The sequence below is a fragment of the Girardinichthys multiradiatus genome, chromosome 1 (assembly GCF_021462225.1).
Source record: "Girardinichthys multiradiatus isolate DD_20200921_A chromosome 1, DD_fGirMul_XY1, whole genome shotgun sequence".
In the NCBI taxonomy this organism is placed as follows: domain Eukaryota; kingdom Metazoa; phylum Chordata; class Actinopteri; order Cyprinodontiformes; family Goodeidae; genus Girardinichthys; species Girardinichthys multiradiatus.
The window spans coordinates 11,348,119-11,370,831 of NC_061794.1; the positions used below are offsets into that span (position 1 = coordinate 11,348,119).

Genomic DNA, 22,713 nt, shown 5'->3' on the forward strand with positions numbered 1-22,713 from the left:
AAATATTAGAGTGTGTGACCTTTTTGTTTTGGTGGCAACATTTTCTCTGGCCAGGCGGTGTATATGCTGGTGCTGTCACTTTATTCCAGCTTAATAAGCACCTGTACTATGTTCTAACTGCAGCTTGCTTTGGAATTCCTAGTATCATTGTTATTATTGATTGTTATCAATAATGATATTGATATACATTTGTGCAGACAAAGGCCTAAAATCCTATTTATAATAAAGAAAAATATATAAGGCTTCCATGTTTCACTCTGTTTCTCTATTTTCATGCAGCTCAGGATTTATCAAAACTCTTTGCATCCACAGGATCGTAACTCCATTCAGCAAACTAGTGTTTCGTGTATGGAGCCACCAGACCTTGAAGTCAGATGTGTTACTAGGCATGGCCATGCTGGACATCAGTGAAACTCTCAAGTCCAACGATATGAAAAGTGAGTTGTTGGAAGGCTGTTAAAACATTTAGCACCTTGCAGTTGTATGTTACTTAGTACAAGCCACTTATGAGCTGCATAGAGAGGACCAGGCTTGTTTGTAAGGAGATGGATCTGCGGATCTTGATGGTAGTTCAGCTTTGCTGGAGCAGGGATACATCTAAAACATGCAGAACACAGGCTCTTAAGGACTGGAGCTGAAAACGTATGGTTTACATTTAAGCATGCTTTTGTTAGAATGGCCTAGCCGAAGTCCAAACCTTTTCATGTCTTTGGCAAGACATTAAAATTGTTCATTATGTATTCCTTCTATCCGACTTGACTGAGCCTGAGCTATTTTGCGAAGAAGAATGGGCAAAAATGTCAGCTCTAAAGTTTCAAAGCTGGTAGAGATGCACCTCAAAACATTTGAAGCCATTATAAACCAGTAGGGGGGTTCAACAGACTGCTGACTCAGAATACAAATGCTTGCCACACTTTAGATTTGTTGTTGTAAAACATTTTAGAATCAAGGAACCTTTTCACAATTACAAACTACTTTGTGCTGGACTATCATAGAAAATCCCATTATAATATGTCAGTTTTTTATGTTATCAGGTCTCTGAATGCTTTCTCACGGTTCAATAGATGTTTGCTTTCTAAGAACTATGTAGCTTTTTGGAGAACATGAGTTTATTAAATTGTATCAGCAGAAAATGGTTTCTATCAGTTGGCAAAGTAGTGATTTGCTTTTGCTCACAGCTGGAGTAGTATGTGAAACTGAACTGCATATTGCATTAGGAATGTGAAGGATTTGTGAAATGGTGCATTTTGTTTGGTTGTTTTCATGGTCCTGAAGTTGGATTTTTGCCTGTGCTTGTTATGTGTTGCAGCCGCATCACTTCCTGTCAAGTAGAGTTGTTTTGGCAGTAGGTTGCCTGGTTTAGTGTGGACTAATCCAGCAGTGGCGAAGCATACGACATGATAGCTTCAGTGAATCTGAAAGCAACTTGCTGTGAGGCTTTTGCTGCTTTCCACATTCCCTTTTGACCTCATCATCTCTGGTATGTTTTGCCGTGGGTTGTTTCTCATTTAGATGCCTGCCTGCCTGCTCTTTGGCATTCATTCACCCATTCCAGCAGTGCTAAATGAAGGTGAAATCATGGTACAGATTATATCCTGATTGATGTTCCATGTCATTCAGGAAAATAGACTATTTTCAAAATGGCTTTTTAGTTCAGATGATGCATCGATCTGAGCTTCTTCATAAATGAGCTCCTGATTGTACCTCCAACAATAACATTCAGCCGGAGCAGAAGCAGCTCAGCAGTGTTTTTGTATACCTCTCATTTAGTTTGGCAATTGCCTGTGTAATGGGTCTTCTAAGCCAACTATAAGGCCACTGACCCAATTGTGCAGTTATCTCTAAGTTGGTTACGATTTATGATGTTTTGCCCACACTTCATGTCACTGTTCATCGGTAAGGTCTCGCTGTGTATTTTAGAAGCAAATGAACACAGCATGTTGTCTCCTTGTAGTTTCAGAGGTTGTGCAGACACTACAACTGTACACTGACAGAGAGCTGTCAGACGTGGTGGGAGACCTGTCTGTCTGTCTGGACGGTATGACGGTGGACGCCGAAATGTTCGCCTCAGCAGAAGCCGACCATCACAGTGAGTAGCAGTGGAGCTGACATCTAAAACAGAAGGAATGTTTGTTTTTCCGTTTGTTAAATATTGGAGTTGTTTATTGATCACCCCTAAAATTAAATTACGTGAATTTGGATTAAACCATTTCAGGTCATATTAACAGTGCAGACTGATTTGTTGTTTGTTTTATCAAACTTGTATTGTTTTTTTTAGGTACATCTAATGGAGAGTCATCCCAGCATAATGGAGATCTTGCAATAAGGTAGAATTCACATTATCTGTAAAGGTGCATTAGTGGCACATTTCTAGATTCATCTCATCCAGCTTGGGTTGTCTAACGTTTTTTTTTCTGGATAGGCCAAGTCGAGACAGCTCTCCAGCTGTGGACGGTGTTGAGCACAGATCCTCTCCCAGCGCCCAGAGATCGGTGAACAGCAAAGGGTCTCCATCAGTGGGAGGAAAGCCCATCCGACCACCGAGACCCTCCAGGCCTCCTCCCCCAACTCCCCGCAGACCAACTTCTTCACCAGGTAAGTCATGAAACCCTTTCAGACTGTAGTTCCTCTATAACCATGCAAGCACAAACAGATGATGCACCGATATGAACATTTGGGCCAATATCGATATTCAAAATTAATATTGCGGTTAATGGTCGATAACTGACATTTATCGATCTTATCTGTATAATATATATTTCTCTACCCTTTCGGGACAACGATAAAAACATCATTGACATCGCTTCTCTGCTTTAGTTAAACACTCTACAATCCTGTGGTGCAATATGGAAATAAACATGACTCTTATGTTACAAATGGGCTAACATCGGGCGATAATGACGTTAATGCTGAAATATCATTCATCCCTAGCACAAACCCCCAGAATTTCATGCCTTGCTAAAGTACAGGGTGTTTAGGGCCATTGAGGTCCATCCTATTGGTCAAATATATTAGTTGTTTCACAGCGTGTATGCCTGATAATATAACATCATACCAAATATTTCATCAAGGCTCTTTTGCTATTGCAGTATTGCACACACTGATACTACAATGACAACTGCAGTTTAATATATTATGCAGCTCAAGCTGTGATACTTGGGTTTAAAGGTATATTTTATGAGCCAGTGCAAAGCAGTTTATTTATGGATCACTTGATTGAATTAGTACTTTGAACATAGTTTTTATTAGGATTTGACATGGGTTTAAATTTATCACTGTAATACTGTCATCAGTGTTTTTGACAGATTTTGTTTAAAGCATCAAATGAACGGTTCAGTTTTTATTTTATTATTTATTGTACCAGTCTACTGTTATTTCTTGGTGAATTTACAAGCTGACATCTTTGTTAAGCAGTTGGCTGCCAACAAACAATATTCTATCATAAACACTTGAAAACTAATGCTAAATTTAGGCAATGTTTTCATTCTACATTTTACAAAAGTCCCAACATGAAAAATAAAATTAATAACAAACAAATGTTACAGATAATATTACTTTTCAATGTAATTTAAAACATGTTATATAATTTTAACAGCAGTCCATAACTGCTGCTTTCCTGTTTTTATATAGAAATAAATATGCTATGCCTCGCCATACCATACTTAGTAGCAGGCTATCTAAATCCTGTCAGTGCTTCCAAAACCAGCCAGGTTGTTGTGCATCATTCTCAGCTTGGTGTTATCTGCATCAGATCATAAAATATTTCTGCTCTGCCAGCACCCCATACTCATGTGCTGCTGCTGTTTTGCTCTGCACACTCATCCGGCAAACCAAGCATACCTTTTCACCTCATGGGCTCCTCTGTGACGATGTCCTGAGGTGAATTGGGGAGGAAATGGTAGTGGGTCAACTTTGACCTCCCTTTCTGTGTTTACCCTTAAAGCTGATTGTTTGTAGAACAGATTAGACGACGCAGTGAAGGTATGATCTATAACGGGCAATAAAAAAAAAAAGTATATCTTTGGTGACATTTTTTAGGTGCTCTTCTAAATGAACAAAGTTCAGATGTTTGCCTCTGAACACAGTATAACCTCCTATCAATGTTTACCCTGAAGGTAACCTGGGGCTTGGGCCAAAAGTCTACCCGTGTTGTTAACATCCACTTTATGGGTTTTCAAGCCATATCTACTCACTGAGACATGAAAACACATCTTTCAATCATAAGATTATGGCTAGCATGTGCAATATTATGGGTGTGTAGCTGAGCAACCCTATATACAACAAACTGTCATGCACTGTGGTTTCAATCAGAACCGTCATTAACTTATTTAGCAATTTAAACTACGTTAGTTCATCTGTTGGATCAGACCATACCTACCCGTCTTAACTTTGTGAACCTATGCTTGGCCTTGTTCCCAGTTTACCAGTTTAATAGATCTTGAGCTCTGCAGACCAGGACCGCTCCACAAGAGCTGCAATTTTGGAGTTGCTTTGACCCAGTTGTCTAGTTCATCACCATTTTGCTCTAGTCAAGGGGTCAGCAACCTAAAGAGCCATTGGAAAGACACTTTTAAGAAAAATGAAAGAAAATCTTTATGTAGTTGGCAGCAAAATGAAAAGAAGAAATTACTTAATTGTTTTTTTTCCTTGAAGCATTACTATCTTTCTGTGGAAATAATGTATGAGAACCCATACAGAAGGTGCTAAATTTAGCTTTTTTATTACCTTTCTGTGTAAAAATACTGAAAAGTCTCCTAGAACCTTTGTCTGGTGTAAATAAGACCCACTGTGCAGGGCTTAAAGAGCCACAGGTTGTAAACTCGTGCTCCACTCAAACCTTTTAAATCCTTAATGCTTTGTCATTTTTTGTGCTTCTAACACATCCACTTCAAGGACAAGAAATTCACTCTGCCTGATAAATCCCAGCCACATACAGGGGCCATGATGGTTCAGTGTTATTCATGTCACCTCTCTATTGTCATAATGTTACACCTGATTCAAACTAAAATTATTTTGCAAGGTCAACATTTTAGCCATAAAACCTTGTCTTGTCATAATACGTTTCAAACATATTTTTGGATTTCCGTCACTCTATAATAATAGCCGGCTCCCCTTGTCTGAATTTTCCCTCAGCATCTTCTAGCAATGGCTCCACTCCCACCGAGGTTATCGAGGCCCAGTCGGCCTCTGATACTCCAGTGCGGACCTCAGGAACCTCGTCTGCTCCGGACTCGAGTCCATCGCCGTCAGGGGCTACAGCGATCAGCAGCACCGCATCTGCTGTCCCTCCCAGAGCACCACCTGTCAACCCTGGATCATTACCCCCTGGGTTGGCTCTCATTTTGTAATCTTCGCTTGAGTGCTGAGTTATTTACACAAACGTTGAAGGCACTGAAAGCTTCCACAGCAGAAAATACAGGAAGAGAGATGTCAATGAGTCACTCAGTGAAACAGTGTCAGGAAATGGTGTCAGTGTCTTTTTTTTTCAGCCAAACAAAACCAATAATGTAGATCCCTTTGGTGCACATTATTCATTTCTGAAGCATTCAGCGTTTTCACCTGGATGTGTTGAACAGGAAAGCCATGTACTGATGTAGAAAAGTGACTGGTTACTTGTTTTGCTTGGAGGAAACAACAGACGTTTGCCTAAGAAGCAACTTTTAGCATGACTCTGACACACATTAGGTCTGAATGATCCAAAAAGTCCTGCCTTTTTAAAATGCTATCTTGTATATTTGGTTTTATTTTTTACCTGTCTTTATGTCCTGTAGATGGGAGCAGAGGGTGGATCAGAATGGCAGGTTGTATTTTGTGGATCACGTTGAAAAGAGAACAACATGGGAACGTCCTGAACCACTCCCCCCAGGGTAAAACGTCTTTTTCTGATGATTATTGATTAAACTTATCAACGAAGCCCTTGCAGACATTTCAGTCATTATTTTTGATATGGGATCAAAGTTGGCTTGCATAGGTTCACTGTTGAAGGAAAAAGCTCTTCTTTATGTTGTGCTGGTGATTTATGTGGACTCCAAGTCTGCCCATGCTTGAAATGCACATGACCAATTGTTGGGAGTTCCCACTTTCTGTGAATATAGAAATGTGATTCAGTTTTAAGCATATGTCTGACAACAGGTTTAACAGCATAGGAGAACCACACTGTAGACGTTTAAAGATATACTGGAGGTTAAAATAAAGGGTCGTGTCAGTTGTGTAAAGGTTTTAAGCCGCCTCAGATTCAGAATCCGATTTTAAGTTTGATTTTAGGTCTATATCGGTTGAAAATGTTTTTCTCTCTTTTCTTGCTATTTCTCCTTATACCACCGATTTTTTTTTTTTGGTGTTGCAGAAATGAATGTTTTCCTTTTGTGCATTTAAAGATGGGAGCGTCGTGTTGACCAGATGGGGCGTGTCTACTTTGTTGATCATATCACACGAACCACCACATGGCAGCGTCCCACAATGGAGACCGTGCGTAACTATGAACAGTGGCAGCACCAGCAAAGCCAGCTGCAGGGCGCCATGCAGCAGTTCAACCAGAGGTTTATATATGGGGTAAGACTGCCTCCCTAACCTGAGATGCTGAGTGGGAGGATTTGGAGATGTGTGCACTAAGGCTGCAACTAACAATTATTTAGCAAATTGATTAATGTGTTGACTTTTAACGACGATTATTCGATTTATAATTGGATGCCAGAAGGTTGCTTAATTGGAGATTTTTTACAGAATTTGAACCAGGTGAAGCTAAAGCTTTGCCACTTGATTTCTGGATAGAGCATATTTACAGACAAAGAAGGTTTTTCATCTTAAATCAAAATGTATACATTTTATTGTACAATTTCAGCCTAGTCACTGCTCTGAGTAGGTTGTTCTTTCAGCAGATGGCATGTTAAACAGTCTGTATACTCCAGCTAATAATTATTTGATTACTAAATTAGTTAACGATTATTTCAATATTTAAATCGATTTATCCGATTAATTGTTTCAACCCTAGTATGCACATTTCTCCTGCTGAGGGAGTTCGTTGAGGGAGTGGCTGGATCGCCTACTGCAGAGGCCAAAAGAAAAAAAAATTAAAATAGGTCACTTGGAGCAACCCCTCCCCCAGATGTTGCGTGCTAAAAGTTTTGTTGCTGATAAAACAGTTCAGGAACTCTCTCGCTGCCTCATGGGTAATGGGTTTTGCACTGAGTTCTTTCTGCAGCCGTAAAGACCAGCAGAGATCCTCGGTGCTAATTTAGTTTTATATCATGGCGCTGGCTATGTCTGGCGAGAAGAGGAAGCTAACCACATAGCTGAGTGGAGTTGGTTATTTTCAAGATCGAACATCTTAGGAGGTTGGACTCTACAGTACAAGGTCATTTAAAAAAATGGGAATCTCGAGAAATGTTTAAAGAAAAAGGCCAAGCCAAAATATTCAGCATCTGTGATCCTGTGGTTGTAAGGCACCATTTCATTAAATAAAGATTTAATCTGGAAATCCTTGCATAACCTCAAAACCACTTCCTCAAACCACTTCCTCTTCATCACTGCAATGAAACACAACTTTAGGTACATTAATACATTTCCAGATCTTCTTATGCTTTTATGTTCTTCAAAATTCTCATGCGAAGAGCTGAGTTCTTATACCAGTGCTCAACTTAGTAACTTAATTTTAATTCTCCTTAGCCAAAGCAAACTAAACCCTGGAAACATTTGTATTTCATCACAAGTTTCAGTCTAGCTTTAGTAAAATTCTGTTTTTGTTTTATTTATGTGAATGATCCTCTTTGTAGGTTCAAGACCAGGCACCAGCTGCTCAGAATAAGGAGTTTGATCCTCTCGGCCCTCTGCCTCATGGATGGGGTAAGATCATTAAGGGTTTATTTTTATAAGTGCATGAGCCTCCAATGAACATTGACCTATGATAATAGGCCCAGATCCTTTTAGCCAAGGCGAGGCATAATGGGTTTATTTGTATAGTATCATTCAGACACCGGATAGTTCAGAGTGCTTTACAGGAAAACGAAAAAACAGAAATGAAAAAGGCCCCATCATCCTGTGGGGAAAGTAGCATAAATATTTAATAAGGTCTAAACAATCCCAGAACAGTTTCACACAGAACAGTAGAATGATTTAATTAGCTATCCAGTAGATATTTGATCTTTAAAATCAAAATGAGAAATATCTTTTCTCAACATGAAAGGTTTGCTTTGCCTAATGCTGTGTACAATGGTAAAATTATCTAACTATTGTTATTGATGATAATATATCAACACCGCCATTTATTTTTTCTGCTATTTAGCTTACCTATACGTTTGTAATTTTGGTTTTAATTCATTCGGAAATTAATTTTTCTCCCATTTCTTTCAGTGTTTCTTTAACTCAACAGGATCATTTCTGCATTCAAGTTTTCTTTAAAAGAAATGGATAATACATGTATAAACCTAGTTAAATTATACGGAAAAGTGTTCATTACAGAGAAATATAGCATAAAAAGCTGAACAATTTGTCAAATTTTACACATTAGTCTACATCTACATTAATTTCATTGATTGTTGTTTAATTTATTAAATATATGGTTTTTAATAAATATTACCCTTTTAAAGAAAACTGTATTCGCATTCAGTTGAAGCTGTTTCAGTTTCAGTAGACAACCTGCATCAGAAGTGAAGGAATGCATGCAAATGTAAAAATGGCTGAACTAGATAACCAACCAGCCTTACTCTTGTCTCTTCAGAAAAGAGGACGGACTCCACTGGAAGAGTTTATTTTCTACATCACCCAACACGCTCAACGCAGTGGGAGGACCCTCGAACACAGGGGTGAGCGTGTGAATTCAGCCCTGACACCCCCCTAGTGTCCTTTTATGATTCAGTCTTTCTCCTGGGTCCTTTGTTGCTTTCTTCGAAACCCATTTAAACAACTCTAATTCTCATTCTCAGATTACTGAATGAGAAGCCCCTTCCAGAAGGCTGGGAGATGAGGTTCACGGTGGACGGTATTCCTTATTTTGTTGACCACAACAGGAGAACTACCACCTACATCGACCCTCGCACAGGAAAATCCTCACTGTAGGTTTTTCTCCTCATTGTGTTCTGTTTCCCCCCCCCAAAATGTAACCCTTTTGATTAATGCAGGACACAAGCTGGCAAGCTAAAGACAATAACAATAAGTCGTTTATTTTAATTCCATCTTCTTTAAGCATCTTGGATTGAATCTGGCGGTCGATGAAACATTAGCTTTTGAGACTCAAATGTTTTTGAGCAGGTGATGCTTTGTTCTGATACCACTATTAGGTCCCACATGCAGGGGTATGGACTTTAAAGTTTCTCACAATATTTTGTGGTATTTATTGCAATACTGATAAAGGTGATGACTAAAAGTATTTAAAAACCCATTGTAGTTTTTTATGGCAATAGATTGTTTGGCTGAGATTGCACATCACTGCAGTCAAAGCAGTGATGAAAAGGAACAATTTACAGGCTGAATATTTCAGGACACCAGACACTAAGCAGCACATCATAAACTACATTCAGTAGTTATTATCAATTTATTTAAATTGACAGTAACGATAAACTGTATAACTACCCAACCCTACTCCCGTGTTTGGTTTTTATTTTGCTTTTTTCTCCTACCATCACACTCGTGAGCCGGAGGTACGCATTATTTCGTTGTGTGGTTCATGTTGTGACCAAACAGGTTTGGTAAAGAACCGAATGATTATATGAGCTGACAAGAACTGTTAATTCAATTCAAAAAATACCAGCTCTCTGTACTCAGCTTCTTGTCCAACCCTGATGCTTCATACGACAGCAGCGTCATCTGACTATTTCTGTATTCTCAGGTGTACAGATTAAATGAATGGTGAGAGTACAGTACCCTGTGGTGCTCCCGTAGTGCTGACTACCTGGTTAGACAAACAACCCTTCAGTCTCACAAACTTTAATTTCTCAGGTAGTCATTGGTCGAGGTGATTGTTGAGGCCTCCATCTGTGTCTTCTGGAGTTTCTGACAAAGCTAACCAGGCTTAAATGTGGTAAATGCACTGGAGAAATCAGAGAACATGATCCTCACAGTGCTGCTGGCTTTGCATCTTCAATACCAACTCCAGGGTAATGTGCAGACAGCCGGGGGTCCTGATATGAGTTTGTTCGCTTACTCAGGTAGGCCAACAGGAGTCTCTGGGCAACAGGACTATGGTCATTGAGGACTGATGGGTGTTTCTTCTTTGGAACACTGGAATCTTCTCCTGGGTCAGACCAAGGTTGAAGAGGAGCTGTAGAATCCCACAGAGCTGCTTTTCACTGTCCTTCAGAACTCTGGGGCTGACAACATCTGCACCTGCAGTTTTGTTCTGGTTCTGTCTCTGCAGCTGCCCTCTAGAGAACACACAGGCAAGGGGAGCACCAGCATCTTCTGATTTGGTTGAAGACAAACATGTAGAAGCAGAAGGGTCCATGGCCGCAGTGGAAGATAAAACATTTAAGGTGTGACAGGAAAGCTTTGGGTCAAAGAAGGGTCATATGTCTGTTTGGCTGTGGGCTGGACAGAAGGATGCTGAGCTTGTTCATGAATTGAACCTATTGAAGAATGTGTTCAGTTCATTGGCTCTGTCCAGGCATCCATTTCTCGATCCTCCTGCTCGAAGCCTGTGATCTTCTTTATCCCTGTCCACACATCTTTGATATTGTTTAGCTGGAGCTTGCTCTCCAGCAAAGTCTTGTACACCTCCTTGCTGTCTATTATCTTCACTTTAAGTTGCTTCTGCATACTCCTTAATAATTCCCTGCCTTCCTCCCTAAATGCCCTTTTTTGTTGTTAAGCAGGTTCTTCGGGTCAAAAACAATGCAAAACTGTAACACATGCAGTGCGGTTCTGTCCTCAAGAAGCTAAAAGCAGCACACAGCGCTAACTCAAGCAGAAGGGACGATGCTACTGCTACCAAAACAATGGTCGTGACTTCATATCAACGCAATAAATCCATGTCTAAAATAAAGTTTGCTGTCATTTTAGCATTGTTTGCAGCTTACCGCTTTTCTGCGTCCGTCGATTCCATAGACAGAAGGAACTGATCCCTTAATCAGATGAAGTCTTTCGGCAAATCCTTCTTGATACTGGTGAAGGTTGCTGAAGGAACTCGTCCTTGAAGTATTTCATGCAAGCAAAAAGGAATTTCACCACTGATGTTGGAACATTTCTATGAAAAATTAACTTTAACCAGGCACTTCAAAGAGGTTCTGATGCTGGGGGACGGTGTCATGAATTGAATTGGTGAATATACTCAACAACTGAACCGAATTTATCCTATTTCAGCGTCGGCATACTTGAGCTTGGACTACAAAATCGCAGCAAGAAATAAATATTGCAGATTCATGAAATTGATCAGACGGATGTCCATGACCTTATTTAGCTGTTCTGCAGCAAAAACTGTGATGTAAACATTCAAAGAGATGTAACAGTTGATAGAGAAAACTGAACGGACTGAAAGATATGACCCAAACAGAATATAAAGATATCTCTGCAACACCTGGGGAGACTAAATTTACCTTTTCTGCACTATTACAGCCTCCAATTACACAACAACATGTATTTAGAGCTATAAAATGGACTTTGCATGATATGTCCCCTTTTAAACACTGACATGTGACATACTATTTCCCACTGTTTTATTATTTTCCACAGTGAAAATGGACCACAGATCACTTATGTTCGAGACTTCAAAGCCAAAGTTCAGTACTTCAGATTTTGGTGCCAGGTAAGAGTCAAACTGACCAATTATTTTATACTAGTGTTACTTTAAACTTACAGGAGAGTATGTCTGTGTGGAATGTATTATAAGTTATAGTTTTGTCATCTAAATTACTGCTAAAAGCAGCGTATTTGAGTAGAAGAAGAGGATGAGGAAAACCAAAGTAAGAGTACGAATCCAAAGACCAAAATATGTGAAAATGTCTCGTGGGGCTACGTGAAGTAGTGAAGAGGTGCAGGCGCACAAATTTAAACATCAAAGTAGCAACAGAAACCCAGATGAGACGGACTTTCTTCTTCCTGCTTCGCCTTCTTGATCAACGCAATACTGCCCCCGAAACAATCCGTTGTAACTGCATGAAGTCATTTGGCGCAGTCTGAAAAATCTTTGTGTAAAAGCAACCCGGCCAAACTAACATGTTCCAGGGAACAATCCCTGGATTATTCCCTGGACCAGACAGGCCCCAGATGTCACTCAGATGTTGTAGTTACAATTTATTGTGTTTATATCCTTCTTTACTGCAAGAGTAAGAGGTTTTGTATGGAAACATCTGTTTTGAGAAATGCCTTATGAAAGTATGACCCTCGGGCTTAAGAGGTTATTAGGCTGGTGAAGCATTAAATGTCATTAAATATGACAAAAAAACTGACTTTGGATAAATATTTACATTTTCACACTTCATATCAGAATTTCTTAAAAAAAGAACAGTTTTATATTGATTTACAGTTAGATTAAATTGTTTAGAAGTTTTTGTTTTACGTGTTGATGTTTTGTTTTTACAGTTTGTGTCTATGAAACCTCGAAGATCAAAGTTCTTAACAGGCTCTGTGGTGCTTAAACTGACGTTTAAATGCCAAACTAACAGATCACTTTTAAAAACAGAGTAAAAAAATCACAGATCACTAACTGTGCTTTAAAACATTCTGCATTGAATGTCAGATAATTCGGCCCAGATTGGAATGCAAAACAGAGAGATGTCAAAAAAATCAGTGAAAGAGCCCGTTGCTACCCTGCCAGCTTCAATAGTTTTTCATAATATGTGCAACATATAGGTAATGGAACAGATAAAGATTTGCAATTTAGTGTCCAGAATGTTCTAAAGAAAACAAGAAAGTTGAGTCAGGGAATTTGAATTAGAAAATGTCTAGGAATCCTTGGAAACATAAAAGACCTTTTGAAGTTCACACGGTGGGAATGGTTTATCATGACAATAAATCTAGTTTTACAAAATAGAGGAAATTTAGCATGTTTATGTTTGTCTGCAGCTACTGCAAAGTGACTCGACCTTACCCTGGGTGTAGCTTCCCAGTCTGGGAAGCTACACCCAGGGTAAGGATAAGCATATTTTCTATACATTCCCTGTCATACATGCAGCCGCTTTGACTGGTGTAACATTATTATATTAGCTCTTGGTGTTATAGTACAGCTTAAGACCTATTTTTCATTTCAGCAACAAATATTTTCTTTTCTTTTCTTTTTACTAGCAACTGGCATTGCCTCAACACGTTAAGATCACAGTAACAAGGAAAACCCTCTTTGAGGACTCTTTCCAGCAGGTATGGAAAGGATCACACTTTGAAGTGCTTTTAGTTTAAGTCACAGTTACTGTTTTGCCATAATAACCTTTAATAACTAAAGCTACGCATTTTTAAAACATTTTACAGAGATTGAAAGAAATAGTAATCTTTCATGAAGTTATTTCTTACCACGAGTCTGTTTTGTGTCTGTTTTAGATCATGAGTATCAATCCTCAGGATCTAAGAAGGCGGCTGTGGATACTCTTTCCAGGAGAGGAAGGCCTTGACTACGGAGGTGTTTCCAGGCAAGTTAGAAGCTATTGAGAACTTTTATTCTCGTCTCACCTCAAATTTCTTTAGATTTTTCATCTTTTTCAGATGTCTTGCACTGAAGTCTTCTGTTTCTGTCTTGAGAAGCTTTAAGAAGCTCCTCGGCTTTGTCTTTCCGTATTGTCTCCATAATTTTACACTGTTCCATTCCACACATGCTTGACAAAAGTGTTTTGATGGTGTCTTAATAAAAGCCCTTGAAACATTCTCTCTTTGTCCTCGCTTACAGGGAGTGGTTCTTCTTGTTGTCCCATGAGGTCTTGAACCCCATGTACTGCCTGTTTGAATATGCTGGTAAAGATAACTACCGTCTTCAAATCAACCCTGCTTCCTACATCAACCCTGACCACCTCAAGTATTTCAGGTTCATTGGACGATTCATTGCAATGGTTAGTTTTTTCATCATGGCAGTGCTTTAAAAATGGCAAATGGAAAAGTGTAGGAATAGTTTAAGGGTTCTGTTATATAAAAAAAAAAAAGCAAAAAGTCTCAATCATTTTATCTCTCAGGCTCTTTTCCATGGCAAGTTCATCGACACTGGTTTCTCACTGCCATTTTACAAACGCATGCTCAATAAACCTTTGACGGTCAACGATCTGGAGTCAATAGATCCTGAGTTCTACAACTCCCTCATGTGGATCAAGTGAGTACAATCATTTGTTATCAGTTAAAAAGAGTACATGGCTTTAGAGATAAATATGTGGTTAAACACAAGTTGATATTTAATCTGCCAACATGTCCAATTAATTATGGACATGTAAAAATGGACTCTCCTAAAAGAAGCCCTGATGTATAACAAGTTATTCTAAATTGCTTGACCAGGCTCTTTTTTTTTTTTGTGCTTGTTATTCAGGTTGGACCTTTAAACACTGATATATGTTCAATGCTAAATATCTGTCTTTTGTTAGTGCATCTTGTAACACTTTTTGATGTGTGCCAGGAGCACTATCTATGAGAGGAACCTGAGAGGACCATTTGCCCAGCCAGAGGGTCCATCCAGGAAATGGACTTTGCTAAACATACAAGCACATTACTTGGGAGTACTTTCTATTTGAGCAGAATTAGAGTGCACAAACTTATTGGCAAAAAAAGCTCTACTAATGGTTCCATCCATGTAAGATAGACCGGTGACACAGAACAATGTTTCATTACATTATATAATTTTTTATTACACAAAATGTACGGCAAAGTTCATCCTTGTTCTTCACATTCACACACAAGCTCATAGCTGTACATACAACAGAGCGTGCTTCCACCAGCGGACAGAGGCTGCATGACAGAAAATATGTCTGTCATCCTCATTTTTAAATGCTGCCATGGTGGTAAAGATGGTAACACTCACTCTCCTGCGAGCAGCCTGCACTCTTCCGGCTAAGTACACAAAAGTACTGCAAACCCTACTTCTGAAAGCAGTACAAATCCAGTCACCACTGAATGATCAGCTCTGACCCAGTTGGGATGTGAGAGAGCAAATACTAATAAATCTGGTTATAGAAATTTTCTTTGGAATACGTTGTGAGAATAGTCACCTTAAAAGATTGTTCAGTATTTATTAGTATGAGAAGTTCTCATTCTGTTATTCCTCTAAGTGCTTGTCCCTGGGGGACACAACACAATAGTTTTGTCAATGGCTGCATCCAGGAAAGAGACACGGCTAAACATAGAAGTACTGGATCACTGCTCCCATTGGACAGAAATGACGGGGGGCGGGTCAAAGCCCAGACCCGAAAATGGAATAAAACAACTGTGGAAGTGCTGCTTGGAGCCCCTCTGTTACTGCAGCTGCCATATCATTGTGAGTCAAGAGCAGCTCATAGTGCTCGCCCTGTCCCATAACATGCCACTAGCAGCGTTGCTAAGCAACAGACGGCTGACTAGGCATGATTTCAGTAAAACGTACACCTTTGCTACCAGCTACGGTGGCTTGTTAAGTCCAAAGAGACGTATGCTTTCTGTAGTTGGGTCGGGTCGGGGCTGGTTTATATTAAGACCATAAGCGACCCGCACCAGAGTCTGTTTGGAAGCGGACCGAGACCACCTAAAAAAAAAAGGAAAAAAAGTGGGTCTTGGTTCAGTTGTTTAGTCTGGACCAGGGTTCGCTTGAGTGAATTCACACCTGGACAAAAGGTCTGGACCAAAGGGGGAAGCGAACTTTGGTCCATTTAAAGTGGCAGGTGTGAATACCCCATAAAAAATCTAGGAAGCACCAGTAATACAGTCTGAAAGCAGAAGAATTAGATCTTTCATATAAAATGGAACTTGATTATTCAGAGCTTTTATGTTAGAAAATAAAACTATGTTTTTGATTTTACAGAGAGCCAATGAAGAGAAGCTAAAAATTGAGAAACAGAAATTCTCCTATTTATTCCCACCAGATTTCTCACGGCAGTATTTTGGATCACCATTAAAATATCCTGCTTGTTTTGTAGACTATATCATTTTTTCACATTGTTGATGTAGTGAATTCCATCCCACAACACTTGAACCATATTATGTGACATTCAAGATACAGTTGATAATGTTTTTCTGATAATTTAGTTTTATTATATCTTTGATATACTGTATTTACTTAAAGAACTGCAAAGCTAAAGGTTTGTTGCTATATTTTTAGTATCAAACCTTTCCACACATTCTCAGTGAGGGGCAATTCAGGACCTGAAACATGCCAATCCAGAATTTGTCTGTCTTTCATATTGTTGCTGCTGAAAATGTCATTTTGCATTGTTCCATTTACAAAAATGCAAGGATGCCCTTGAAAAATATCTTCAGAAAGCGAATGTCATACCTGCTGTAGTTTTCTGCTTTGATGCTGCCATTATTGAATGGCAATGGAACTTTAAGGAAACTGAGACAACCCTGTGTGATTAAAGAGTCTGGCTTTTGGACTTGGTGCTGATAACAGTCAAGATGATGCTTTTTGTCTTTGGTCTGGAGCACATGGTGTAGACATGTCCTGTATAACAGATCCCATGTAGTGATTTATCTGACCACAGCACAGGATTTGGCTGTGTGATGTCATTAGGTTTGTTATTGATAAATGACTGGTGTTGATGCTGCAGCTTTGCATGAATTTAGTGGAACTCTCTAGAAGAAAAACCATAAAACTGTTGAAATACCATAAAGATTATAGTTACTCCGGTTCAACAATTTTTCTTTGAAACGTAGATTTGTCACATCACAATGTCTCCAATAGCAGTCAAGTTTAAAACAGAGTAGATACCATTGCAACCAATGCGTTTTGTCTCATTTCAGGGATAACAACATTGAGGAGTGTGGTTTGGAGATGTTCTTCTCAGTTGATAAGGAAATCCTTGGGGAGATCTCAACCAATGATCTTAAACCAGGGGGAGGAGACATCCAAGTCACAGAGGAAAACAAGGAGGAGTACATCAAGTGGGTTGTTAGATTTTTCTTTTATCATGACTCGTCACAAAAGGTTCTGAGTGTAAGTCAGGGTGTGTGTTTACCTCTTTTTCGCCCCCTGCAGGCTGATAGCAGAGTGGCGGCTGTCCAGAGGAGTGGAAGAACAGACGCAGGCATTCTTTGAAGGCTTTAATGAGGTCCTCCCTCAGCAGTATCTCCAGTATTTTGATGCTAAAGAGCTAGAGGTATGGCTAAAGCAGGAACTTCTAGTACATACTGTATGTTCTGGAAAGCACATAGATGCCCAGGTTTTCTGAATAATTCTTGTCCTCTTTCAGGTGATGCTGTGTGGAATGCAGGAAATTGATCTTGGGGACTGGCAGAGAAACACCATCTACAGACACTACACTCGGACCAGTAAACAGATCGTCTGGTTCTGGCAGGTCAGTGGGAAACAGCAGTATTAACATATTTATTTACCTCAGTAGAGGCAAGACCATATGACTCAAATGAATCAAAACAAGACGTGGCGAACAGTAAACTAATGTCGAATAACAGTGAAGAAGTAAAGCGTACCAGTCGGTGATCAACAACCAATCTGGTGGAAATTAAAAGCCAGTCACGAGGCTAGTAGCAGCAAGCAATGACAAAAAGCAGTGATGTACGCTAGTTATATATGCACTCGGTGAACCTGAGTGCGAGAAGGAAAAAAGGGACGGAGTTCCATCTTAGGGCTGCACACAGGTGACTTTGTCATTAACACTCGACCTGCGCAAGAATAATCATTCTTGAGGGATGAAATATAAATACAGTTTCCTTCAAATAGGTTCTCACATCTATAAAAGAAGTATTAGTGTGACCCTGAGGAAAAGATTGATAGATGTTTTATGGTGGATTTTATTTTTTGTAACAGATTAAAGTTACAATAGAGATCAAAGTCAAAACTACATTTTAAGAAAATAGTAGAAACAAAGTGTTGCACCAGTTCCATTTCAACCTTATTGTTGATATCTTTTCCACTTTTTCCAAGTCATTTTGTGTAATCCAAAAAAAAAAAAAAACGTCATTAATTTTCTTCAAGTGATCTTAATACTCAACATCTCTGCCTCCTCTGACTTCACCTTACTGACACTGGAAATAGCTGACTTTGGGTTTTCTTAACTCATACTGATCTAGTAGAACTTACCTGTGGTACATTTACAGATTTGACTTGTCAGTGAAGCCTAGTTTACTTCTTGCTTGTCATTAAGTACAAGTTAACATTTTTACTGTAAATCTATTCTATAATGTTATTTTGATTAGGAACAGCCATGTAAAGGTTTTATCGTTTATTGGTCTGAGTAATTGTATTTATATTGTACAGTAAGCTCTCGTTTTATGTTATCTGTGTTGTTTATCAGAATCAGAATCAGTTTTATTGCCAAGTTCGTACATACAAACAAGGAATTTGACTCCGGTACACTTTGCTCTTTTGTTCTGTTTTTGCATTACAGAATATACAAATTTACAATTTACAATATATACATATCTAATAAAAAGGTGCATTTGCAACATCTGTATGCTGTTGTTCTGTACTCTATTGAATGTTCATCAGAGAAACAGCCTGGGGGAAGAAACTGTCTTTGTGGCGGCTGGTTTTAGTAAACAGTGCTCTGTAGCGCCACCTGAAGGTAAAGCTCTGAACAGTTTATGTGCAGGGTGTGTGGGGTCTGCAGAGATTTTGGCAGCTCTTTTTCTGACCCTTGACCTGTATAAGTCCTGGATGGAGGGAAGGTCAGCCCTGATTATTCTCTCTGCAGACCTGATTATTCGTTGCAGTCTGGACCTGTCCTGTTTTATGGATGAACCAAACCACACTGAGATGGATGAAGACAGGACAGACTGAATGATGGCAGTGTAGAAGATAACCAGCAGCTCCTGTGGAAGGTTGAACTTCTTGAGTTGCCTCAGGAAGTACAGTCTCTCCTGGGCCTTCTTCCGAACAGTGTCTATGTGTGAAGACCATCTCAGGTCCTCAGAGATGGTGGTTCCTAAGAACCTGAAGTGGTCCACGGCCGATACAGTGTTGTTGAGGATGGTGAGGGGGGTGTATGGGGGTGGTGTTCTCCGAACGTTCACCACCATTTCCACAGTCTTGAGTGGGTTCAGTTCAAGGTAGTTCTGACCGCACCAGTGTACCAGCCGATCCACCTGCTGTCTATATGCAGACTCATCACCGTCCTGGATCAGTCCAATGACAGTGGTGTCATCTGCAAACTTCAGGAGTTTCACGGACGAGTCCGATGAGGTGCAGTCATTTGTGTACAGAGAGAAGAGGAGTGGGGATAGAACACACCCCTGGGGGGCACCAGTACTTATTGATCTGGATCGGGAGAAGATGCTCCCCAGTCTCACCTGCTGCTGTCGGTCCGTCAGGAAGCTGTTGATCCACTGACAGTTGGAGGCTGGGACGTTGAGCTGGGTGAGCTTCTGGTGGAGGATGTCTGGTATGATGGTGTTGAAGGCTGAGCTGAAGTCTACAAACAGGATCCTGGCGTACGTCCCTGGATGGTCGAGGTGTTGCAGGATGAAGTGTAGACCTAAGTTAACAGCATCATCTGCCGACCTGTTTGCTCGGTAAGCAAACTGCAGGGGGTCCAGCAGGGGGCCTGTGATGTCTTTCAGGTGCTTCAACACCAGCCGCTCAAAGGATTTCATGACCACAGACGTCAGGGCTACAGGCCTGTAGTCATTTAATCCTAGGATGGTGGGTTTCTTGGGCACCGGGATGATGGTGGATCATTTGAGGCAGGAGGAGACCTCACATTTCTCCAGTGACTTGTTGAAGATCCTTGTGAAGATCGGAGCAAGTTGATGTGCGCGGGCTTTCAGACATGATGGGGAGACGTTATCAGGTCCTCCAGCTTTCTTTGTTTTCATGCGCTGAAAGAGCCTATTTACATCTTCCTCAGAGATCTTTAGTGCAGGCAGAGGATCTGATGGTGGGGAGTTGGTTGCTTTATGGGAGAAATGTGTTCCTGAATGGGATGTAGAGGAGATGATTTGAGGTGTGAATGGCTTCTTGTCATGTCTGCAGTAGAAGCCATTCAGACGGTTGGCCAGGAGACGACTCTGTTCAGGATGGGTGGAGGGGCTCTTGTAGGCAGTCAGGTTTCTCAGACCAGTCCATACAGCTGAAGTGTCACCAGTAGAAAGGCTGTTCTTAAGCTTCTCACTGTAGCTTCTCTTAGCTGCTTTGATCTCCTTTGTTAGTTTGTTCCTAGCCTGCCTGTACCGCGCCCAATCTCCACTGCTGTGAGTTTCTTCCTTTTCCCTGCGCAGATTCCTGAGGTGTGGAGTGAACCATGACTTGTTGTTCCCAAAGGTGCAGAAGGTCTTGGTCTGCACACACATGTCCTCACAGAAACTGATGTATGATGTCACCTCATCAGTTAGTTGGCTGAAGTTTCAAAAACAGTCCAGTCTGTGCATTCAAAGCAGGCCTGTAGCATCTGCTTTGATTCTTCAGTCCACTTCTTAACAGTGTGAACCTTGGGTTTGGAAGCTCTTAGTTTCTGTCTGTAGGTTGGGATGAGGTGGATTAGATAATGATCCAAAAAACCCAGAGCAGCCCTGGTACCAGCATGATATGAGTCCTTTAAAGCTGTGTAACAATGGTCCAGTGTGTTTTTGTCTCTGGTGGGACACTTAATATGCTGTCTGTATTTGGGGAGTTCATTTGAGAGGTTTGCTCTGTTAAAATCTCCCAGTATTATGATGAAAGAGTCCGTGTATTTTTTCTCCAGGTCTGTAATCAGCTCAGCAAGATGTTTTTCCGCGGCAGAAGTGCAGCCATGCGGTGGAAAATATGAGCCAATTATTATAAACGAGGAAAACTCTCTCGGTGAATAAAACAGTTTACAGATTATGGAAAATGACTCCAAATCCGGACTACATGTTTTCCCAGCACTTTTACGTCTCTGTACCAACCTTCATTTATATAAAAGCAGATTCCGCCTCCTCGCCTCTTCCCTGATAGATCCGCTGTGAGCAGCTGGAAGTCCAGCATCAGCAGTGCGCAGTCCGGGATGTTTTCACTCAGCCATGTCTCGGTGAAGCAGAGAACCGCTGATCCGTGGAGGTCCGTGTTTTTATCGGTGAGAAGAAGCAGCTCGTCCATCTTGTTGTTGACAGAGCGGACATTTGCCAGGTGGATTGAAGGCAGTGGTGTGCAAAGTCCTCTTTTGCGGAGTTTTACCAGCTCGCCAGCACGCTTTCCCCTCCGCCGTTTTAGGCGCAGAATCCCATATAGAGCTGCAGCTCCGCTTGCCAGGAGCTCAGTGAACCTCGGATCAATGAAAGATGGTGAAAAAATCCCAAGAGAGGACTCTCTGATGTTGAGAAGTTCCTCTCTACTGAATGAGACCACAGAACTGTGGCTCGAAAAACATAAAAACACACAAAATACAAAAACAAAGAGAGAGCGAAGCTCCGAGGCTGCCATCGTCGGCGCCATCTTGAGTTTATAATGGCTTGTTGCCACAATATAGCCATTGCTGCTTATGTTGCATTGTACCTAATCCGTGTTGCTGCTTTTTCCCCTGCAGTTGGCAAAGGAGATGGACAACGAAAAGCGAATGAGGCTGCTGCAGTTTGTCACCGGCACTTGTCGCCTCCCTGTAGGAGGCTTTGATCACCTAATGGGTAATTATTCCATTGAATAAAACATTTAATTCTTGTTTTCACATCTTATTGGTGGGTATCATTTATGTCATGTGAATAATTTTTCTCCAAACTGGTGCCTGAGCTTGGTTAGGACCAGTTCTTTGTGCTATCACCACAGTAAGCACCAACTCTGGAAGCGCTCAAACTAGTTCTGGGCTTTCTGTCTCTTGTTTTCTGAAATGCTGGCGGCATGACAGAGCAGGTTCTTTGGAAAACCAATCCTACTCTTTTATAAAACCAGTCACAAACTGGCTCTACCACTGACCCTGCTTTTTTTTTCTTTGGAAAATTCCTAATTGAAACACACAGGGTTTTTTTGTTTAGATTTCTCTTTTAAACTTTTTTCATTTGCCTAACCAGGACCTTTAATTGTTAAATCCATGCTGGCATAGTTTATATTCTTCTTGATTGCACCATAGAATAAGTAGTTCAATTAATATTATTATCAAAGTACATGGTTTATTTCCTACTCAAACTGCCATGCTGGTTTTGTTGTTTTAAGTGTCCTCCACCTATTTTTCATACCATGGAAAGGCTGACTTCAGATTCTTTTGAGTCCACTTTAAATCTCCAACCAGACTCAAACTGCTACAGTCTTCTTCCTGAAGGTCTTAGACAGATCTTCGGATCTCATCGCAGTGGTTACTCTTAGTGCTTCAGTCAGGAGCACCAAGCTCCTGACCTGAGGTTTAAACAGGGAAAAGCTGCTTCAAAACACTGATTAATGATATTGTCTCATGCGCGCCTGGCATGATACAGCTGTGAGATTTCAGCCGTTCTAAGTGGGAATAAATGTGTGTTGTCCTAATTTATTTCTAGCTAGAACTAGTATTACGTTGTACAGCCATTTATAAAGAGTTCTTTACTTTAGTTTTTGTGGTTTATTTTATTTTTAGAATTTCTCAGAATTGTTTAAATTGATATTAAATATCCAGAATTACACTTTTAGGCATTTTTGTGTTATTATTTAGCTCCATATTTAATGAAAATGCTCAAACATCTGGATAAATAAAATGATCTGCTATAATTTAGGAAAGAAGGTCAAAACAGACTTAGGAAAGGAGAAAATGA

The 22,713-nt window shown here is 40.3% G+C and overlaps 1 protein-coding gene across 1 annotated transcript in view; it reads left to right on the forward strand.

Annotated features, from left to right (window-relative positions):
• The window catches only part of itchb (itchy E3 ubiquitin protein ligase b), a 36,820-nt gene that overhangs the window by 11,231 nt on the left and 2,876 nt on the right, over positions 1 to 22,713 (forward strand). Inside the window, exons 4-22 of the mRNA XM_047365369.1 lie at positions 313 to 437; positions 1,955 to 2,089; positions 2,279 to 2,327; positions 2,423 to 2,595; positions 5,134 to 5,329; positions 5,772 to 5,867; positions 6,378 to 6,552; positions 7,773 to 7,842; positions 8,717 to 8,801; positions 8,922 to 9,050; positions 11,662 to 11,734; positions 13,213 to 13,284; positions 13,462 to 13,550; positions 13,805 to 13,964; positions 14,085 to 14,218; positions 16,828 to 16,968; positions 17,063 to 17,183; positions 17,277 to 17,381; positions 21,525 to 21,621. Of these exons, the coding sequence (XP_047221325.1) occupies positions 313 to 437; positions 1,955 to 2,089; positions 2,279 to 2,327; positions 2,423 to 2,595; positions 5,134 to 5,329; positions 5,772 to 5,867; positions 6,378 to 6,552; positions 7,773 to 7,842; positions 8,717 to 8,801; positions 8,922 to 9,050; positions 11,662 to 11,734; positions 13,213 to 13,284; positions 13,462 to 13,550; positions 13,805 to 13,964; positions 14,085 to 14,218; positions 16,828 to 16,968; positions 17,063 to 17,183; positions 17,277 to 17,381; positions 21,525 to 21,621 (2,225 nt within the window). The remainder of the gene's footprint in view (positions 1 to 312; positions 438 to 1,954; positions 2,090 to 2,278; positions 2,328 to 2,422; positions 2,596 to 5,133; positions 5,330 to 5,771; positions 5,868 to 6,377; positions 6,553 to 7,772; positions 7,843 to 8,716; positions 8,802 to 8,921; positions 9,051 to 11,661; positions 11,735 to 13,212; positions 13,285 to 13,461; positions 13,551 to 13,804; positions 13,965 to 14,084; positions 14,219 to 16,827; positions 16,969 to 17,062; positions 17,184 to 17,276; positions 17,382 to 21,524; positions 21,622 to 22,713) is intronic.